Source organism: Oryza glaberrima, chromosome 7 (genome assembly GCF_000147395.1).
Source record: "Oryza glaberrima chromosome 7, OglaRS2, whole genome shotgun sequence".
Taxonomy (NCBI): domain Eukaryota; kingdom Viridiplantae; phylum Streptophyta; class Magnoliopsida; order Poales; family Poaceae; genus Oryza; species Oryza glaberrima.
Window position 1 is genome coordinate 7430195 of NC_068332.1, and position 15863 is coordinate 7446057.

Below are 15863 nucleotides of genomic sequence, written 5' to 3' on the forward strand. Positions count from 1 at the left end.
AAAGATAAACAAAAACACATACCTACATGATCTCTATGTTCTCAATGTAAAGGAGACTAAATAAGATAAGGCTCAAGAAAACATTAGTCTCACACTTATATAACAATGACATGGAAATCATATATATGAACCTATCAAAATGAAAGAAATAAGAGGTGGTACATATCGCTTTAATCTCCATGCATTTCATCCTTGTCATGATTAAAGTCGATCACCAAAGAATGCATATCTACCACATCTCATCATCGGGAGATAACCTAGTTGACAACTTATGAAAAAGAGAGGTTAATCCCATAAACATCGGTTTATCATCTATCACCAAAGTAACAATTACACAAATTATTTAATCCAAGATCTTTCAATCTTTTCTCTCTTTGGTGACAGAAAATAACCGGATATAATAATATAGAAAGATGACATGAACGATAATTTCAAATCAAACTAGAGATCTTATAATAAACAAAATATAGAATAAGCTCCCCCTTAAGATGTGCATATATATGGATATAAAGGAACACATATGCACATAATCAATCAAGATCAATGAGGGAGCTCACGCTATATTTTGGATCCACAAGAGAGACCAAGTTAGAATATGTGAAGTTTAATACATACCTCTCATCATTTTTATTTTCATATCCAAATGAGACTAGTCAAAGAAAGGCTCATAAAAACGTAAGTCTCATATAATTAGATTTGTCATTAATCACCAAAACCAAATTAAGGCACTTGAACTTACACCAAGACTGATGACATCATAGTGACAACAGACGATGTTAACGACATCACGACAACACCCGGTGAAGACGGAACTCAAGATCCCTAGACTTCCAGAGGGCCCGAGGACGAGGCCATAGGTCCAGGAGCCGAACCCCCAACTACTATAATCCCACATCGTCTTCATCGTCGTCACAAGGCGGTTCTCGCAGGTCACAAGGACGCCATCCATCTGTCTCTCCGAATTCTGTTCGAATGGTCGAGAGATGCCTACTCCTGGTTGTCCACCAGTTGGTTGTAACGATTTCTTGTACCTCGACTTCTCATGGTCGAGAGATGCCTACTTCTGGTTCTCAACCAGTAGGACGTAGTGATCTCTCTCACCTTAATCTCTAATTGTCGAGAGATGCCTACTCCTGGTTGTCCACTAGTAGGATGTAGTGATCTCTCGCAACTCAATCTCTAACGGTCGAGAGATGCCTACTCCTGGTTGTCCACCAGTCGGATGTAGTGATCTCTCGCACCGCAATCTCTAACGGTCGAGAGCTGCCTACTCCTGGTTCTCAACCAGTCGGATGTAGTGATCTCTCGCACTTCAATCTCTAATGGTTGAGAGATGTCTACTTTTGGTTGTCCACTAGTCGGATGTAGTGATCTCTCGCACCTCAATCTCTAACGGTCGAGAGATGCCTACTCCTGGTTGTCAACCAGTCGGATGTAGCGATCTCTCGCACCTCAATTTTTCAAGTGGTCGAGGAACAACTACGTTTGGTCTTTGGCCAACGGCGTAGCCATCCTAGATACCCACATTCTCGAGTGGTCGAGGAACGACTATGCCTGGTTGTTGACCAACAGCGTAGCGATCCTAGTACCCACATCTTGAATGGTCAGAGTATGGCTGTATACCTGGTTCTCAACCAGTGGTCACAACGATTCTCCCACTGCTTCTGCAAAGTGATGGAGAACAACTACACACTCGGTCTTCACCTTGTGTGGTAGTCACCTCATGACCCCATATGCATCAACTTTTGTAAGTGTTTATATGTGTAATATTTGTCCGTTGATCCTCTTTTCTTCTATTGCCTCGTCTTGAAGTCGATCATATCGTCCTTTACGCTATTCTGACAAAGCCTCCAAGAAACCTAAGGGGATTCCGGCTGGGGACGCCCAGAGCTGATAAGGCCTTGTCAGATGCTATAGAGCCAAATGATCATGTCCTATCTGGTCATGTCAGAGTTCTCCTTGGATGCGTATTAACTAAGCTGTGTAATCAGGAATTGGTTTTCCCAACTTCACGGCCGGGGGCTTCGATTTCGTCAGCTTCAGCTTGGTTTGTTATAAGATTTAAGCTGCCTTTGTGGAAAACGACTTTTCCATAAAAACGGTTGGGGGCTAGGAAGGGTACCATACTCCGACCACTGAGGGCAGCTTTAGCGGGAATACTCTTTTATTGTCACATGCAAATTCAATTTATTCTTAATTTTGAAATTTATATTATATCGTTTAGGGGCTATTTGTATCTAACAATCTGTTCTGAGTTTTGATTTCAGGAAAGTCAGACTTCAGGGTTTTGTCGCAGACTCTACAACTACTTGATTACTCGAGAACGGTTAGAGTTTGACAAGGATTACAGGATAAAGCAAAGGTGTACCCGCCGAGTCCGAATTTTTTAACTTCAATCCAAATTCTCAATTACAGTAAGACAAGGAATTTAGTTGCATACTCCACACCTTCTCGGTCATCCGAGAACGGTTAAATGAGCACGACGACTTTTGTTCCATGGTCTTCGGTCGAGAACATCAACTCGTTTATTTGCATTGAAGTCGGGGGCTATTGTCATGGTTATGGATACATAACCCAATAGTAATCGACAAAGCTCGGTGGGGCCCACCATATGTCATCTTATATGGAATCATATCTCGTATAGAAGGGGTTCCGAATAAGGAAGGACAAGTAGAGTTTTATATGGAAACTATAAGGACTACTCGGATTGTATCCATATTGGTCTCCCTAGCTTTACTTGAACAAGGGAACATCTATGGGTATTAATACAAGACCCCCTAGGAGGAGAGAAACACAAGCCATAACAGACCAATACTCCGCCAAACATTGATATCAGAGATTAGCCTAGACAGACCCAATCTGGTGGCTACGGAAGCAGACAAGAGGGATCTAGTGCCACCTCTTATCTCAACGAGTTCGTATTCGAGGAGGAAGACTACCCTGTCATCGATTATGTGTTGGTGATCCATGCTGCCAAGTCAACAACAACTAGATAAGTTATCCCAATTGTTATACTTGTGCGATTTAGATGAATAAAGAGTAACACCGGCTTATGCCAACAGCAGTAGGGTTGTTACCTTCCTTTGAAGGGGCTGAACCTGTATAAAAATCCTTGTCTCTATCTCTCTTACCTCAATCTCGCATATACCCTAGTACCAACAATCCCCATGCCATACAAATACCGTAGTCGTGACCTAAAACGACGACACAAACTGATTGGCATGCTCGCATCTCATCAACCTTTGGACCTACACTAGAGCTAAGCAAACCTACCAGGCCGTTGCTGTTGTCGACTTAGTTCGCGCCAACACGGTTCCGGCACCATCAGCCAAATGCGGATTTTTCGTCAACAGCGGGACGCGTCTTTTCCGCTGGACACGGTTCGGGGAGAGAGAGGGTGGGGCTGAGGCGCCATGCCGGACAACGGCACAGTGCAAGAGGAGTGCATGCGATGGCGAGCGGTGCGTTTCTTGCGGAAGACCGAGAGACTGAACATGCTAGGGTAGAAAAGTGAGGACGACGGATGGTATCCTATGGTAATATACAAATGATCCACACTAACTCAATTTCCTACAATCAATTTCCTACCTATTTCTAACTATAGGTGCCGGTTTTCGATTAAGAACCAATATCTATAGTATAGGTACTAGTTTTTTGTGTAAGCCGGCACCTACGAGTCGATACCTATGTGGGTTTTGTAAAAGTGAGAACTCCGATACAGTCTTCTACAAAAGTATCAAACGTAGTAAAATCTGTTAAACATGCCATGCTCTTGGCAGATCGGGCCAAACCGAGACAATTCTTCTGATGTTTCCGCTTGCACCATTAAATATGATTTTACTATGCCATACAAGACTATAATCAAAGCTTCTAATGTTGCACTAGAGAGTGAGGCCAAGGTAGAAGATGTTAAATATAAGTCAAAGCCGAGGACGGCTTTGTTTCAAGGAAGAGAGGGTGATGAGCCCATGACTCATCAAGATGTTCATGGAGACATGACTAGCGATAATTCAATTATTGTAACTGGTAATTCTCTAATATCATCTGGTCTTTAATTTAGAACTATTTATTTTGATGAGAAATATGGCAAAATAATGGAGAAATTTACTAGCGCTGGTCTATCATCAAATATATTTTTTAGAGGAGTTAATTTTCACAAGAAAAGGGAAGAAAAGAAGCAAAGAAAATATATCCAAATTGGTTGCATTCAGGTCGACGTCACATGAGCCATTTTTGGGGACCGAAAATGCTGCATGCAAGTGCTAGTACGAGGTTTATAATGCTAATGCTAATGGTGAGATTTGCATCGTGGCCGGATAGTTTAATATATGTTTCTATCTGTTGCTGGTATCAATAATGATTAGCTATATTTTAATTAATATGGGTCTGGCATGTCTGTTATGGGCCTGCTATGCGCTAATTAGAGCCTAGTTGGGCCAGGTAGAGTCCTGAGTGGTGTTTTTGTGCCTGCGTGCATATATATGGTCTAGGTCTGGCCTTGTAAAGGGGAGATTGGTTTTTTATGGTGGAATTATTTCTTCGTCGAGCCGCCGCTCGGGATACCCTAGTGGTTTATTGATCCGGATCCTTCGGTGGATTTGCGTGAAGTGCATGATCGAGTTGCTACGGCTCGGGTGCGTCGCTTGGAATTATCGGAGTTCCCCGTCTTCTGATCGTGGTTCGTCGTGGCCGCGGGTGGAAGGATTATCCTAAGGTTTGGTTTGCATCTATTGTAAGCTGATCCCTCTATCTATCAATAATATTGCTACTGCTTGTGTCTGGTTGATCAATTATCTTGGTCAATACGTGTGAGATTGATTTACTTGGAATATTTATCGTGGTTTCCTGTGGTCATCAAGAGGGTCAGTGCCTATATTGTTGCATTATCTAATTAAACTAATGTCCAGCAGCCCTGACCTAATTGAAGGAGGTTGACATCGATTCTGCTGCTGCTGCTCATGCTAATCTAATTGCTGATTTGCTCTGCTGCTGCTCACGCTAATCTGAGAGAGGATTTTAGTTGTTGTTTCAGAAAAGGTTGTTTGCTGAATATTTTATTGCTGAAATTTTGTACCGTGAAAGATTGTGCAAAATATTTTGGATATCGTAGGCGTGTCCTTATCACAGTGCGAGTTAGATAGCAAGCTTAATAGATTTATTAAGGTGTGATATGATTGCATAAATCGATAGATATAATAGATCAGGCAAAGAAAAACATACAATCTTAAACCAAGAAGGATTATATTAGGTAGGATCGGCTGAAACTCCGATACAACCTCTATTGGCAACTATAGGGCAAGTCAGTCCTTACAATTGTAACTACAACTTAGTAGATCAAACCTAACTGATGCAGCACCAAGTTATAATTAAATTTCATAGGTCTAAACGAGCTGATAAGTGCTATTTAGGGTGATGGGTACATCAATCAATCTAAGATAACAATCTTGTTTAGACAATATCAGCCTAATCATAAGTGAATCGGCTGATTGGAATAAACAATAATGTTGGCTTAGATTAAGCAATGTATATGATAAATAACGCTTACACTAACTGGGATAAAGTATCAGACCCAACCGAGAAAGCCATAGCCCCACTGATGCAAGCGAAATTGACAGAACTGACCTTGTCGTCGGAGATCGAACTCAACCAATGCAGCCCAATTCAAAAATAAGAACATGTTGAGAAAAACCTAGAAAAACTAGGGTGGTGATGCGCCGAAAGTTGTATTATTGAACCGTTCTTTACAAAAACTTTGGGTATACATATTTATACCCGTAGGCAAAATCAAGTCTGATTCTATCACGATCGGATCAAACTAGAACTCCATCTCTAATTTGAGGAAACTATTACGGAGTCCAACTCCTACACAACTTGTATGGGGTAAACATTACCAAAACATATCTGAGTCCGATTCTAACACGACTATATTGGCTCAGAAAAACATAGAAACTAGGATACATTTTCCTTAATCCTGAAGCTAGCTTACCCAAACTTGGATATTTCCGAAATCACGGTGTGAAATCCTCCTTTGACTTGACCTTTGATTAATGGGAGAATTTACTATTTGCCGCACTCTCAAAATGCCAGTGCTCAAATACCACTCTCCCAAATTTTCATTCCCAAATGCCACCCGGGCCCACATGTCAGCCTCACTCTCCATTCAAACAAAAGTGATGCGGGACCCGATGCTGAGTGAGGCTGACATGTGGGCCCGGGTGGCATTTGGGAATGAAAATTTGGGAGAGTGGTATTTGAGCACTGGCATTTTGAGAGAGTGGCAAATAGTAAATTCCCCCCTACTTTGACTACATCCTCATCACCATGGCTTGTGGCAACAATAGCAATGGCAACAGCACCACTGATGGTGAGAATGGCAATGCTAGTGGTTCTGCTTCCAATACCACCGCAACTAATGTTGTAGCACCGTATGTCCGTATTCTCTTATGTTTAAATGTGTTAGATATGCTTGTTTCGATGGTTTACAATTATATATAGCATGTCTATTTTGCGTACCACTATCATTGACAGTAATAAGTTTACGGTTTATGTTTATATCATTATGTGGTTCACATTTTTTAATTTCTGAATTAAATATTATGGCGAATTTGTTTGGCAGCCACTCGGTGAGAGCAAGAATATTAGTTAACTATAATCAAGCTATATACTTATGTGGAAGAGAGAGGTAAAGAAAAAAGGGAGTGTTGGCTCTCATACAAGAGCTAGCTCAACACAAGCTCTAAAAAATATACATTAAATTTATAGTGAGAAAAAGAGATGATGACAAAAATAAAACTAACCTTGTAGCTAACCTATTATATATGTTTGCTCTAATATTGCCTTATAATAAGTAGTGAGCTCTACTATTAAACTTGCTCTGATCAGGTACATCGCTTTTTCTTAGGCTTGGCGCTCATGTTGAATGATGTCAGGATAAAGATTAAGTGCGTACGTAAAACAAGAAAGCTGTTAACGCATGATTAACTGGGTTTTTAATTATTACACACTTAAAAATAGATTTATTTGATATTTAGAGCAACTTCTATATATATAAAGTTTCACACGAAATAAACCATTTAGCAATTTAAAAAGCATGTTAATAAAAATTAAGATAAAATTTGCATCTTAATTAGAAAAGGACGGGCCATAATGTGTTCATTATTGTATGAAGTCCTCCGGGCGCTCTGCATTCAAGCGAACTGATAGTTGATCTATTCAAAACGGTGTATACACTGTGCACAGCCAGAAAATCCGGCCAGTCACTAGAAGGGATACCATCATCTCAATCGGGCGGTAAACCCCATCTCAATCGGGCACGGCGTCCGTCACAGGCTAGAAGTCACAGATGACTCAATTGGGCAAACAGCCGTCACGGATGAATCTATCTTAATCGGGCCCTAATTAAAGCCCGTCACCGATAGCTTTGACCCAGACGACCAGTCAAACTATAGCCCGTCACGGATGACCTATCTCAATCGGGCCACAACTAGCGCCCGTCACAGATGACCCTTATTTGTGACGGGCATTAACTATATCCCGTCACAGATGACCCTCATCTCAATCGGACCTAATTTAATGCCCGTCACAGATGAGTATAATAAAAAAAACTAAATTTTATTTTTTGGCTAGTCTCAGGCCTCCTAGGCCAGTCCTTTTTTTTTTGTCCTCACTTGAAATTCAAACTTCCCGATCGGTTACCCATCCCGAAATTGCTCCAAGCCAAACACGCTTAACATCAAAATTCTTTGTAGATTGGCTTCCGAAAAAGTAGTTGTAACTTGTTGGTATGAGTACTCTATTAATCTTATTAAGCCCTAGGCCAGGATGTCAAATTGGGGTTACTAAATGATTTCAAATGGAAAAGTCACCAAAACCAAAGTTGTAGAACTCATTGAGGTGCAAAATTTTTATTTTGGTCATTTCTCCATATGGCTCTATTTAAACAATTTGAAATTCAAAGTTTGAAAAGTTCAAATAGAATTTTAGATCAGTGAACGGCTTCAACTGAAAAAGTCATAAACAACAAAGTTGTATAACTCATCAATATCTATAACTTTTATTTTGGTCATTTTTCTATATAACATTTTTTGAACCGTTTGAATTTGAATTTGAAAATATGACAACTTCAAACAATATTTTCAAATACTAAACGATATCAACTGAAAAAGTTATCAAGAACAAAGTTGAATAACTCATCAATATCTAAAACTTTTATTTTGGTCATTTCTTCATACGACAAAGTGATAGTAACATTGTTCACAAAATTGACATATCTCTTATCTAGTTTTATAAACTATAACACATATATGTAAAATTTGTGAATAATATTACTAACATTTCGTCGGATGAAGAAATAACAAAAGTAAAAGTTTTAGATCTTGATGAGTTATTCAACTTTGTTGTTGATGACCTTTTCAATTGAAATCATTTAGTATTTGAAAATATTGTTTGAATTTGTTATATTTTCAAATTCAAATTCAAACTGTTCAAAAAAAATATTATATAGAAAAATGACCAAACTAAAAGTTGTAAATCTTAATAAGTTATACAACTTTATTGTTGACATTTTCTCTATTTAAAATCATTTACTACCCGTAAAATTATTTTGACTCACAAAATGAATTATTATACTGCACTTAATTATTTTGCTATAGTTCAACTTACAAATATAAACATTTCATATGAAAAATGAAAAAATAGTCATCGGTGACGGGCTTTAGTTAATGCCCGATAGAGATTAAGTATATAGCCCGTCACTGATGATTCATCTGTGACGGGCCTAGTTGCTATCTCAAACGGGCCTCAAGTTGGTGCACGTCACGGATGATGGTCATCTGTGACAGGCCACAACTTGAGGCCCGTTTAAGATATGGAATGTTATCTCAATCGGACCTAAAGTTGGCGCTCGTCATAGATGATGGTCATCTGTGACGCGCCACATCTTTAGGCCCGTTTGAGATATGGAATATTATCTCAATCAGGCCTAAACTACGGCGCCACATCTTTAGGCCCGTTTGAGATATGGAATGTTATCTCAATTAGGCCTAAACTACGGCCCGTCACTGATAGGTGTCATCCGTGACGAGCTTAAGTTTTATGTCCATCTAATATGTCTGTGCGACCATATCTCAATCGGGCATTTTTTGGCCCGATTGAGATGACTTCTTTGTGACGGCCCGCTATTTCTAGGCATATTAGAGCCCGTCACAGATAGAAGGATCTGTACTAGTGAGTGGGCCTCTGTTTGGACACTTTACCTAGACAAGTCTATGTGCAGATTGGCATTTTATTTCATGGGCTTTACCATTACACGGGCACACACGGCCAGTTTTTTTTTTATTTTCATTTCAGCCCACCATTATAATCCATGGGCTTTGAATAGTCTAATTCTTCCTGCAGGATTACACCTGTAATTTATTTGACTAACGGTGACGTGTTCACTAGCTTTGGCAGGCAAGTGGATTTTATCCTGGCATGTGTATACTAGGAAATCCGCGCGGCAGTTGGGGCACTGAAAATTTATTGCTCGTGTATGTTTTTTTTTCCATACTGCACGTAACACACACACATTACATGTAACACTACATTCACATCCTCGCAAATACATCCCCTAACATATACTCTAAGAGACAGAAATGAATAGTACATCTTTAATTTCACTAAAGTTATGTACCTAATGTCCACCTGCACGTGCCTAATATTCATGAATACTAGGATTTGAACCCTGGTGGGTGGTGTCAAGTACCCACGACTCAACTACCACACCACTGATGCTTATCTATCAACCATCTTGAACATAGAAATTTGTATAATTTTTACATGATTTAGTTTTATATATATATTAGTTTTTGTGAAAGGGCATGTAACCTAGTGGTTGCAGTGACCTGAGTAGCACCCTAAGGTCGATTGGGTTATTTAGGGCTAAGTTCCCTATTTGATGGGCTAAGTTCCTAATTAAAAAAAAAGGCTGTATATATCCGGTTGGATATAGAGGCCGGGTAAAAAAAAAACATTCTCTGAATAAAAAAATATGGGTTAGTTTAATCAATTCATGCACAAATCATATATTCAAAAGGATCTTTAGTGGATTTTAATTTTACGTATGTTTGTCGAAGTTTGAGATGGATCAAAGTAGATTAGTGATTTATGAGTCAGTAATTATCCGGGTAGAGATTGTGCTGTTTAACTTAATGAGTATACAGGTGCGGGAAAATTAGCAAGTATATATGTTTTCTTAAATTGCAGTGATTTCAAAAACTTGTAAGTTCGACATATTCATAGGAAACTAGCAGTAAATAAATATTTAGAAATGTAGTTTATAAGAATGCAAAAAACTTTGATCCAATATTTTACATTATTTACGTTATTTATATTAGTTTCTTTATTACCTTTTTTCTTTTCTAAAAATATACGATATCAATGTAGAGTACTCGCATCAATTATAACTTAATCGTAGTTATATTTTATTTATCTTCTGACATACGCTGAGTTCGGTAGAGTATTTGGCTTTTGCAATTTTCTCATTTACCATAAGCACGCTTCCTATTCCTTTGCAAAACCCAAATGCTCTCTATTTCATCTCCAATTTTCTCCTTTGCATTATTTAGTCTCCGGGGTATGAAAGTGATTGAGTGAGTTTTTATAGGTGCACAGGGAATTTACTCTAAATTATTAAATAATATGTTCTTTAGCAAAAACTTTTTACATAGAAGATCTTTTAAATACCAAATAAGACCGATTAAATTTATAATAATCAATAATGGTTGCCTTGTATTGTGTGCCATGGAAACTCCAAATTTCGAACTGAACGTAGCCTAATCCGTATATTGTATTTATTTAAGTATTATTTTGAAAATTAGTTGTACTTTTCTTTGTTTAAAATAATTGTTGGACCAAGTTTTCTTAAGGTGTATTCCACATTAGTTCTACCCGTTTTACTATAGCACACTTTCTAAACTGCTAAATAATTTATTTTTACATAAAATTTCTATAGAATACTCTCAAAGTTCTACTCATTTATTTTTAGATTTATTTTAGCTAATACTTAATTATGCGTTAATACTAATGATTCGTCCCCTCTCCATTGACTTGCCTACAAGCCTTTTTTTCACGAAGCAATCTTTAATTTTTCTCCACGTCCATTCACGATTTTGTATGGTCTATTTCAGTATTTATGCCTATGATCTACTCGACTTCCGGCTCGTTTGACACAACTTTAACTCTCAACTCCAACTTACTTAGAGTTGGCCACAAAATTATACTAAGGAGTGGAGCTGGCTTTTTGCCGCTCTACCGTCCCACTCCACCCAAAAGACCCATCACCTCTTTAATATTTTCATGTATTTACGTGATATGTTACTGAAATACCCCTTCACACCCATCTCCTCCTGTTCTGTCTCTCCTTCCCATGATTCTTTCTCCCTTGATCAGCTAGGGCTATTTTCATGTATTTACGTGATATGTTACTGAAATATCACTTCACACCCATCTCCTCCCGTTCTGTCTCTCCTTCCCATGATTCTTCCTCCCTTGATCAGCTAGGGCTAGGACGGCTGGGCGGTGATCGGTAGAGGCGACTGATGGCGGCGGTTGGGTGGTGTGGCTGCTGGGCGATTGGGCAACGCGCGAGGGCAGCAAGGCAGTGGCGGTGGCGCGCGGGCTAAACGTCGATGGCATTGGTAGGGTGACAATGCGCGGGCTAAGCGACGACAATGTTGATGTCGACAGGGTGGCGCGCGGGCTGAGCAGCGGCGTACGACGGCGGTATAGTGCAAACCGTGGGACCCAAAACCATGTGTTCGATAAATTGGAGACGCAGGACATGGTGGCATGGAGCTGACCAATCTAGCCAAACACTTTTATGAGCTACGGTGTGACTAGCTTGAGCTCCAGCCAAGCATAGGCTTACGTGACTTAGGGCCGAACAGCCCATCAGCTGGTTGGTTTTTTTTCTCCCGTAGCACAACGCACGTTAGCTCGATTGATTAAGAGGGTGATGAGGCACACAGCACACACGTTCTTCAATTCGCTTGCAAATTCACTGCGCCACGTAGACCAATCAAAATCTCAAAGAACGGCTAGCTTTAGATAATTAGATATGCCCCCACGTTGTTCAATAGCTATATAAAATATAAATAGATAAACAATATTTCTTAGTTGTATTTCTTTTATTTTTATCTGTGTTCTTAGTTATTGAAATTTGACACTATGTTACCTTTAAAAATGAATTTTAACATTGCATTATTGTGACTTTGAAGGACCATGTGAAACAATAATACATGTTTAGTTTTTTTTTCTCATTGCTTCCATCTCCTTGAACTTGAAGATGTGTGAGGGACACATTCGTAGTTATATATGTGTGGATGTACGCCTTCGATTTATTCGTGAAAATTAAGGTTGATATGGCCCATCGATTTATTTGCGGATTGACACACTTACACCTAGTGTAGCAATGGAACAGATTGTCCGACTGTTTAATGTCGTGGGCAGGCAATACATAGTAAAATATGTGGAACTAAAAGTAAGTGATGAACTAGAATAACCACATTTAAACGAAATCGAATTATATCGTCTTCATATCCCCCCCCCCCCCCCGCCCCGCCGCAGACACACACTGCAAACAGAGTACTCCATCGTCACACAATATAAGTGATTTAGAAAGGATGTGACATATCGTAGCACTACGAATCTAGACAGGGAGCCTCTCCAGATTCGTAGTCCTAGGATATATCACATCTCTCCAGAATCCCTTATATTTTTGGACGGAGGGAGTAGAACATAAGGTAGATAAAAATACTACATATATAATAATTCATCCTTACACACAATATTTCTAGAGCTTTGCTTAACACTAACACACAGCTATATAACCTAGCTAGCTTCATGATGACTTCAATATTTCTCGACCTTACTTAATACTAACACACAGCTATAACCTAGCTATAGCTTCATGACTTGATCTACCAAGCTAGGCATGCATATGCAGGAACAAGAAACAGATTAGTCACACCATAATGACTAACTAATTATAGATTCATATCAGCTAGTAATATAGTTCTTCTAGGCCCTGATCAGATCATGCAAAATTAAATTACTTACCTAGTTTGGTTCCATGCATGCATGATACACACAACATATATAACACTCTTCTAGTTCTAGGATTCTAGATTGATTTTTCTTCTTCTTTTCCCCATGAAGCCATGCACCATCCATGCATTGACCCATTCTGCATATGCCTCATGACTTGAGTCATCACAGTATATTTCCAGACGTTGACAAGTCAAACGCCGGCAGGTTGGACCACCCGCCGCCGCCGCCGCCGGGAGCAGCACTGCCGCCGGCACCATCACCACCGCCACGGTGGCCGCCGCCGCCTCCCCAGAACTGCAAGCTTCCACGGAGACCGAGGAACTCAATCGGCGAGCTCGCCGTCGTCGTTGCCGCAGACGGTGGTGGGTGGTTGTCGATGTCGTCCATCTTCACCGAGGCCATCTGCGTGATGAGCCCGGCGGAGCCGGCGACGCTGGCGGCGTTGGCCGGCATGTCGCCGCCAAGGCCGCCCGCCGCGACGTCGCCAAATGGATACGATATCCCGGCGGCGGTGGACATCAGCGGCGGTGGATGGACTGCGGCGTTGGATCGGGCTAAGAACGGGAAGTGCGGGAGGCGCTGCCGTTCGAGCCCGAGGCCGTCGCCGCCGCCGCCGCCGCCGCCGAGCTGGTAGTCGACGGCGGCAGCCGCGTGCAGCGAGCTGAGCTCCGGAAACCCTAACCTCGACGCGCCACCACCACCACCACCACCGATGATACTACCATGGCCACCGCCGCCGCCGCCATCAAACCCGAAAGGGAGCTGCAGCTGCGCATGCGGCGGCGCCATGACGCCGCCGGCGACGGTGGCGGCGGGCTTCTTGGAGTTAGAGGGCTTGGTTCCGCGCTTGTTGCGGCGGAAGCCGCCGCCGACGGGGACGTTGCGGAGGGCGCCGCCGCGGGTCCAGTAGCGGCGGCAAGCCTTGCAGAAGTGGCGGGGCTGGGTGAGGGAGTAGTTGTTGAAGTAGCAGAACTTGGTGTTGGTGGAGTCGCAGCGCGGGCACTTGAGCCCCGGCTCCGGCTGCGGGATCTTCGCCATCCTGGCGCGCTCCGCCATCGACGCCGGCCGCGCCGAGGAGGCGCCGCCGCCACCACTCACCGGAAGGATCCCGGCGGCGGCCATGTCTGGCGGCCGAGGAGCAAGCAGCAAGCTGGCCGAGGTCATCGGCAGCTGATTCGCCTCCACACTTTGGTGAAGCTGATGATGGCCATGGTGAGCTTGATGCTGCTAGTAACATGAATGAATTGAGATAAGAAGTAATTAGATAGGAAAACAAAAGGATGATAGTAGCTAATTGAGATAAGAAGTAATTAGATAGGAAAACAAAAGGATGATAGTAGCTAATTGAGATAAGAAGTAATTAGATAGGAAAACAAAAGGATGATAGTAGCTAAGACTACAACCATATGAGCTAGGGTTTGTGCAAGAGTAGCATGAGAATATATTGGCTTGTAACTTTCTATCTATCATAAATTGATAAGAACATATATTTGTTTTGCATATTCTTTCCTTTTGCTTTACACATGAAAAGAAGTAGCTAAGCAACAAGCTAATTTTTCACAAAGAAACAAACTTTAATTAGGGAGTAATAAGGAGTTCAGCACTCTCTCAAGAAGGGTAAAGTTCTTATGTACCTGATTCCACATGATGGATCAAGAGAGGTAGTGGAGTTGATCCCCCTTTTGATCTTTTTCTAACCCCTGGATTCTCCTTTTATGATCTTCTTCTTTAATTTTCTCTTTTGGTCCTCCCTTGCTTCTTTGTGAGATATGTATGTCAGGGTGTATGATGAGAATGCTTTAAGGGTTCATGAATGCATGGGGGAGGTTCAATTGTTCAAAGGAGTGGAGAATGACATCCACTATAAGGTGATGAAGAAGGGGATGAGAACAGAGAGAGCTAGTGAAAGGGTAAGATTTGGACAAGGGAACTATTCTCTCTCTCTAGCTTTCTACCTCCTTTCCCCCCCCCCCCTTAGTGCTGTGTGCTTGTGCATCTTTTACATGCATCAGGTGAGAGAGATAGAGAGGGCAAGAAGAGTTCCTTAGCTTGTAAGAATATGTACGGCTTCTGCCTTCGGCACCATAGGGTTCTGCTAGCTATCTTTGTGGATAAAGATGGAAACCCTAGAAGTATATTGCCTCCATTATAGATGAATGATACTAGATGCAATGGTGCGTGTTTCTAAGGAACACTAGTTAAGGTTGTGTTCTTTAGCAGGGGTTCCTAACTCCCCATCCTCGTTTTTCCGCGCGCACGCTTTTCAAACTGCTAAACGGTCCGTTTTTTGAAAAAATTTTCTATACAAAAGTTGCTTAAAAAATCATATTAATCCATTTTTAAAAAAAAATAGCAAATACTTAATTAATCACGTGCTAATCGCAGTTCCGTTTTCCGTGCCGGGTCCCAAAGGCTCTCTTTAGTACCTTTACAGTGCTCTCCACTGGTATTAGAATACTACAAGATTATAAGTAGTATTACACTAATAGAATTTATCTCAACCATTGATTTATACATATGAGTAGTGTACCATCAATAATGCGATAATATAAATAGATATAATCCATTAGATAGAAAACAAAAATGGTCTAGATTGGTTCTACCACCAGTAGAAAACGTTGTATAACACCCCCTTAGAGAATACCATAATAACATCTCACCGTCCTCAAGTAGATTAATTAGATAGCCATAATATAACTAGATAATATCCCACACGTTTATACGAGAACTTGTACAAAACGACCGGGATAAGATGTTTTTTTCAACAATCAGCAAGA

At 41.0% G+C, this 15863-nt stretch overlaps 1 protein-coding gene across 4 annotated transcripts; it reads right to left on the bottom strand.

Moving 5' to 3' along the window:
- Positions 1-12624: 12624 nt before the first annotated feature.
- Positions 12625-15046, bottom strand: LOC127778750 (dof zinc finger protein DOF5.1-like). 4 transcript variants are annotated; one of them, XM_052305369.1, is made up of 2 exons: positions 14721-15046; positions 12625-14310 (listed from the first exon to the last, which is right to left on the bottom strand). In XM_052305369.1, the coding sequence occupies exons 1-2, from the start codon at positions 14730-14732 to the stop codon at positions 13249-13251; spliced, it is 1074 nt and encodes a 357-aa protein (XP_052161329.1). In that variant the 5' UTR covers positions 14733-15046; the 3' UTR covers positions 12625-13248. The 4 variants fall into 4 exon arrangements, with proteins under 4 accessions (XP_052161329.1, XP_052161328.1, XP_052161332.1 ...); XM_052305368.1 differs by having other exon boundaries at positions 12625-14313; XM_052305372.1 differs by lacking the exon at positions 14721-15046 and adding an exon at positions 14490-14663.
- Positions 15047-15863: the final 817 nt, after the last annotated feature.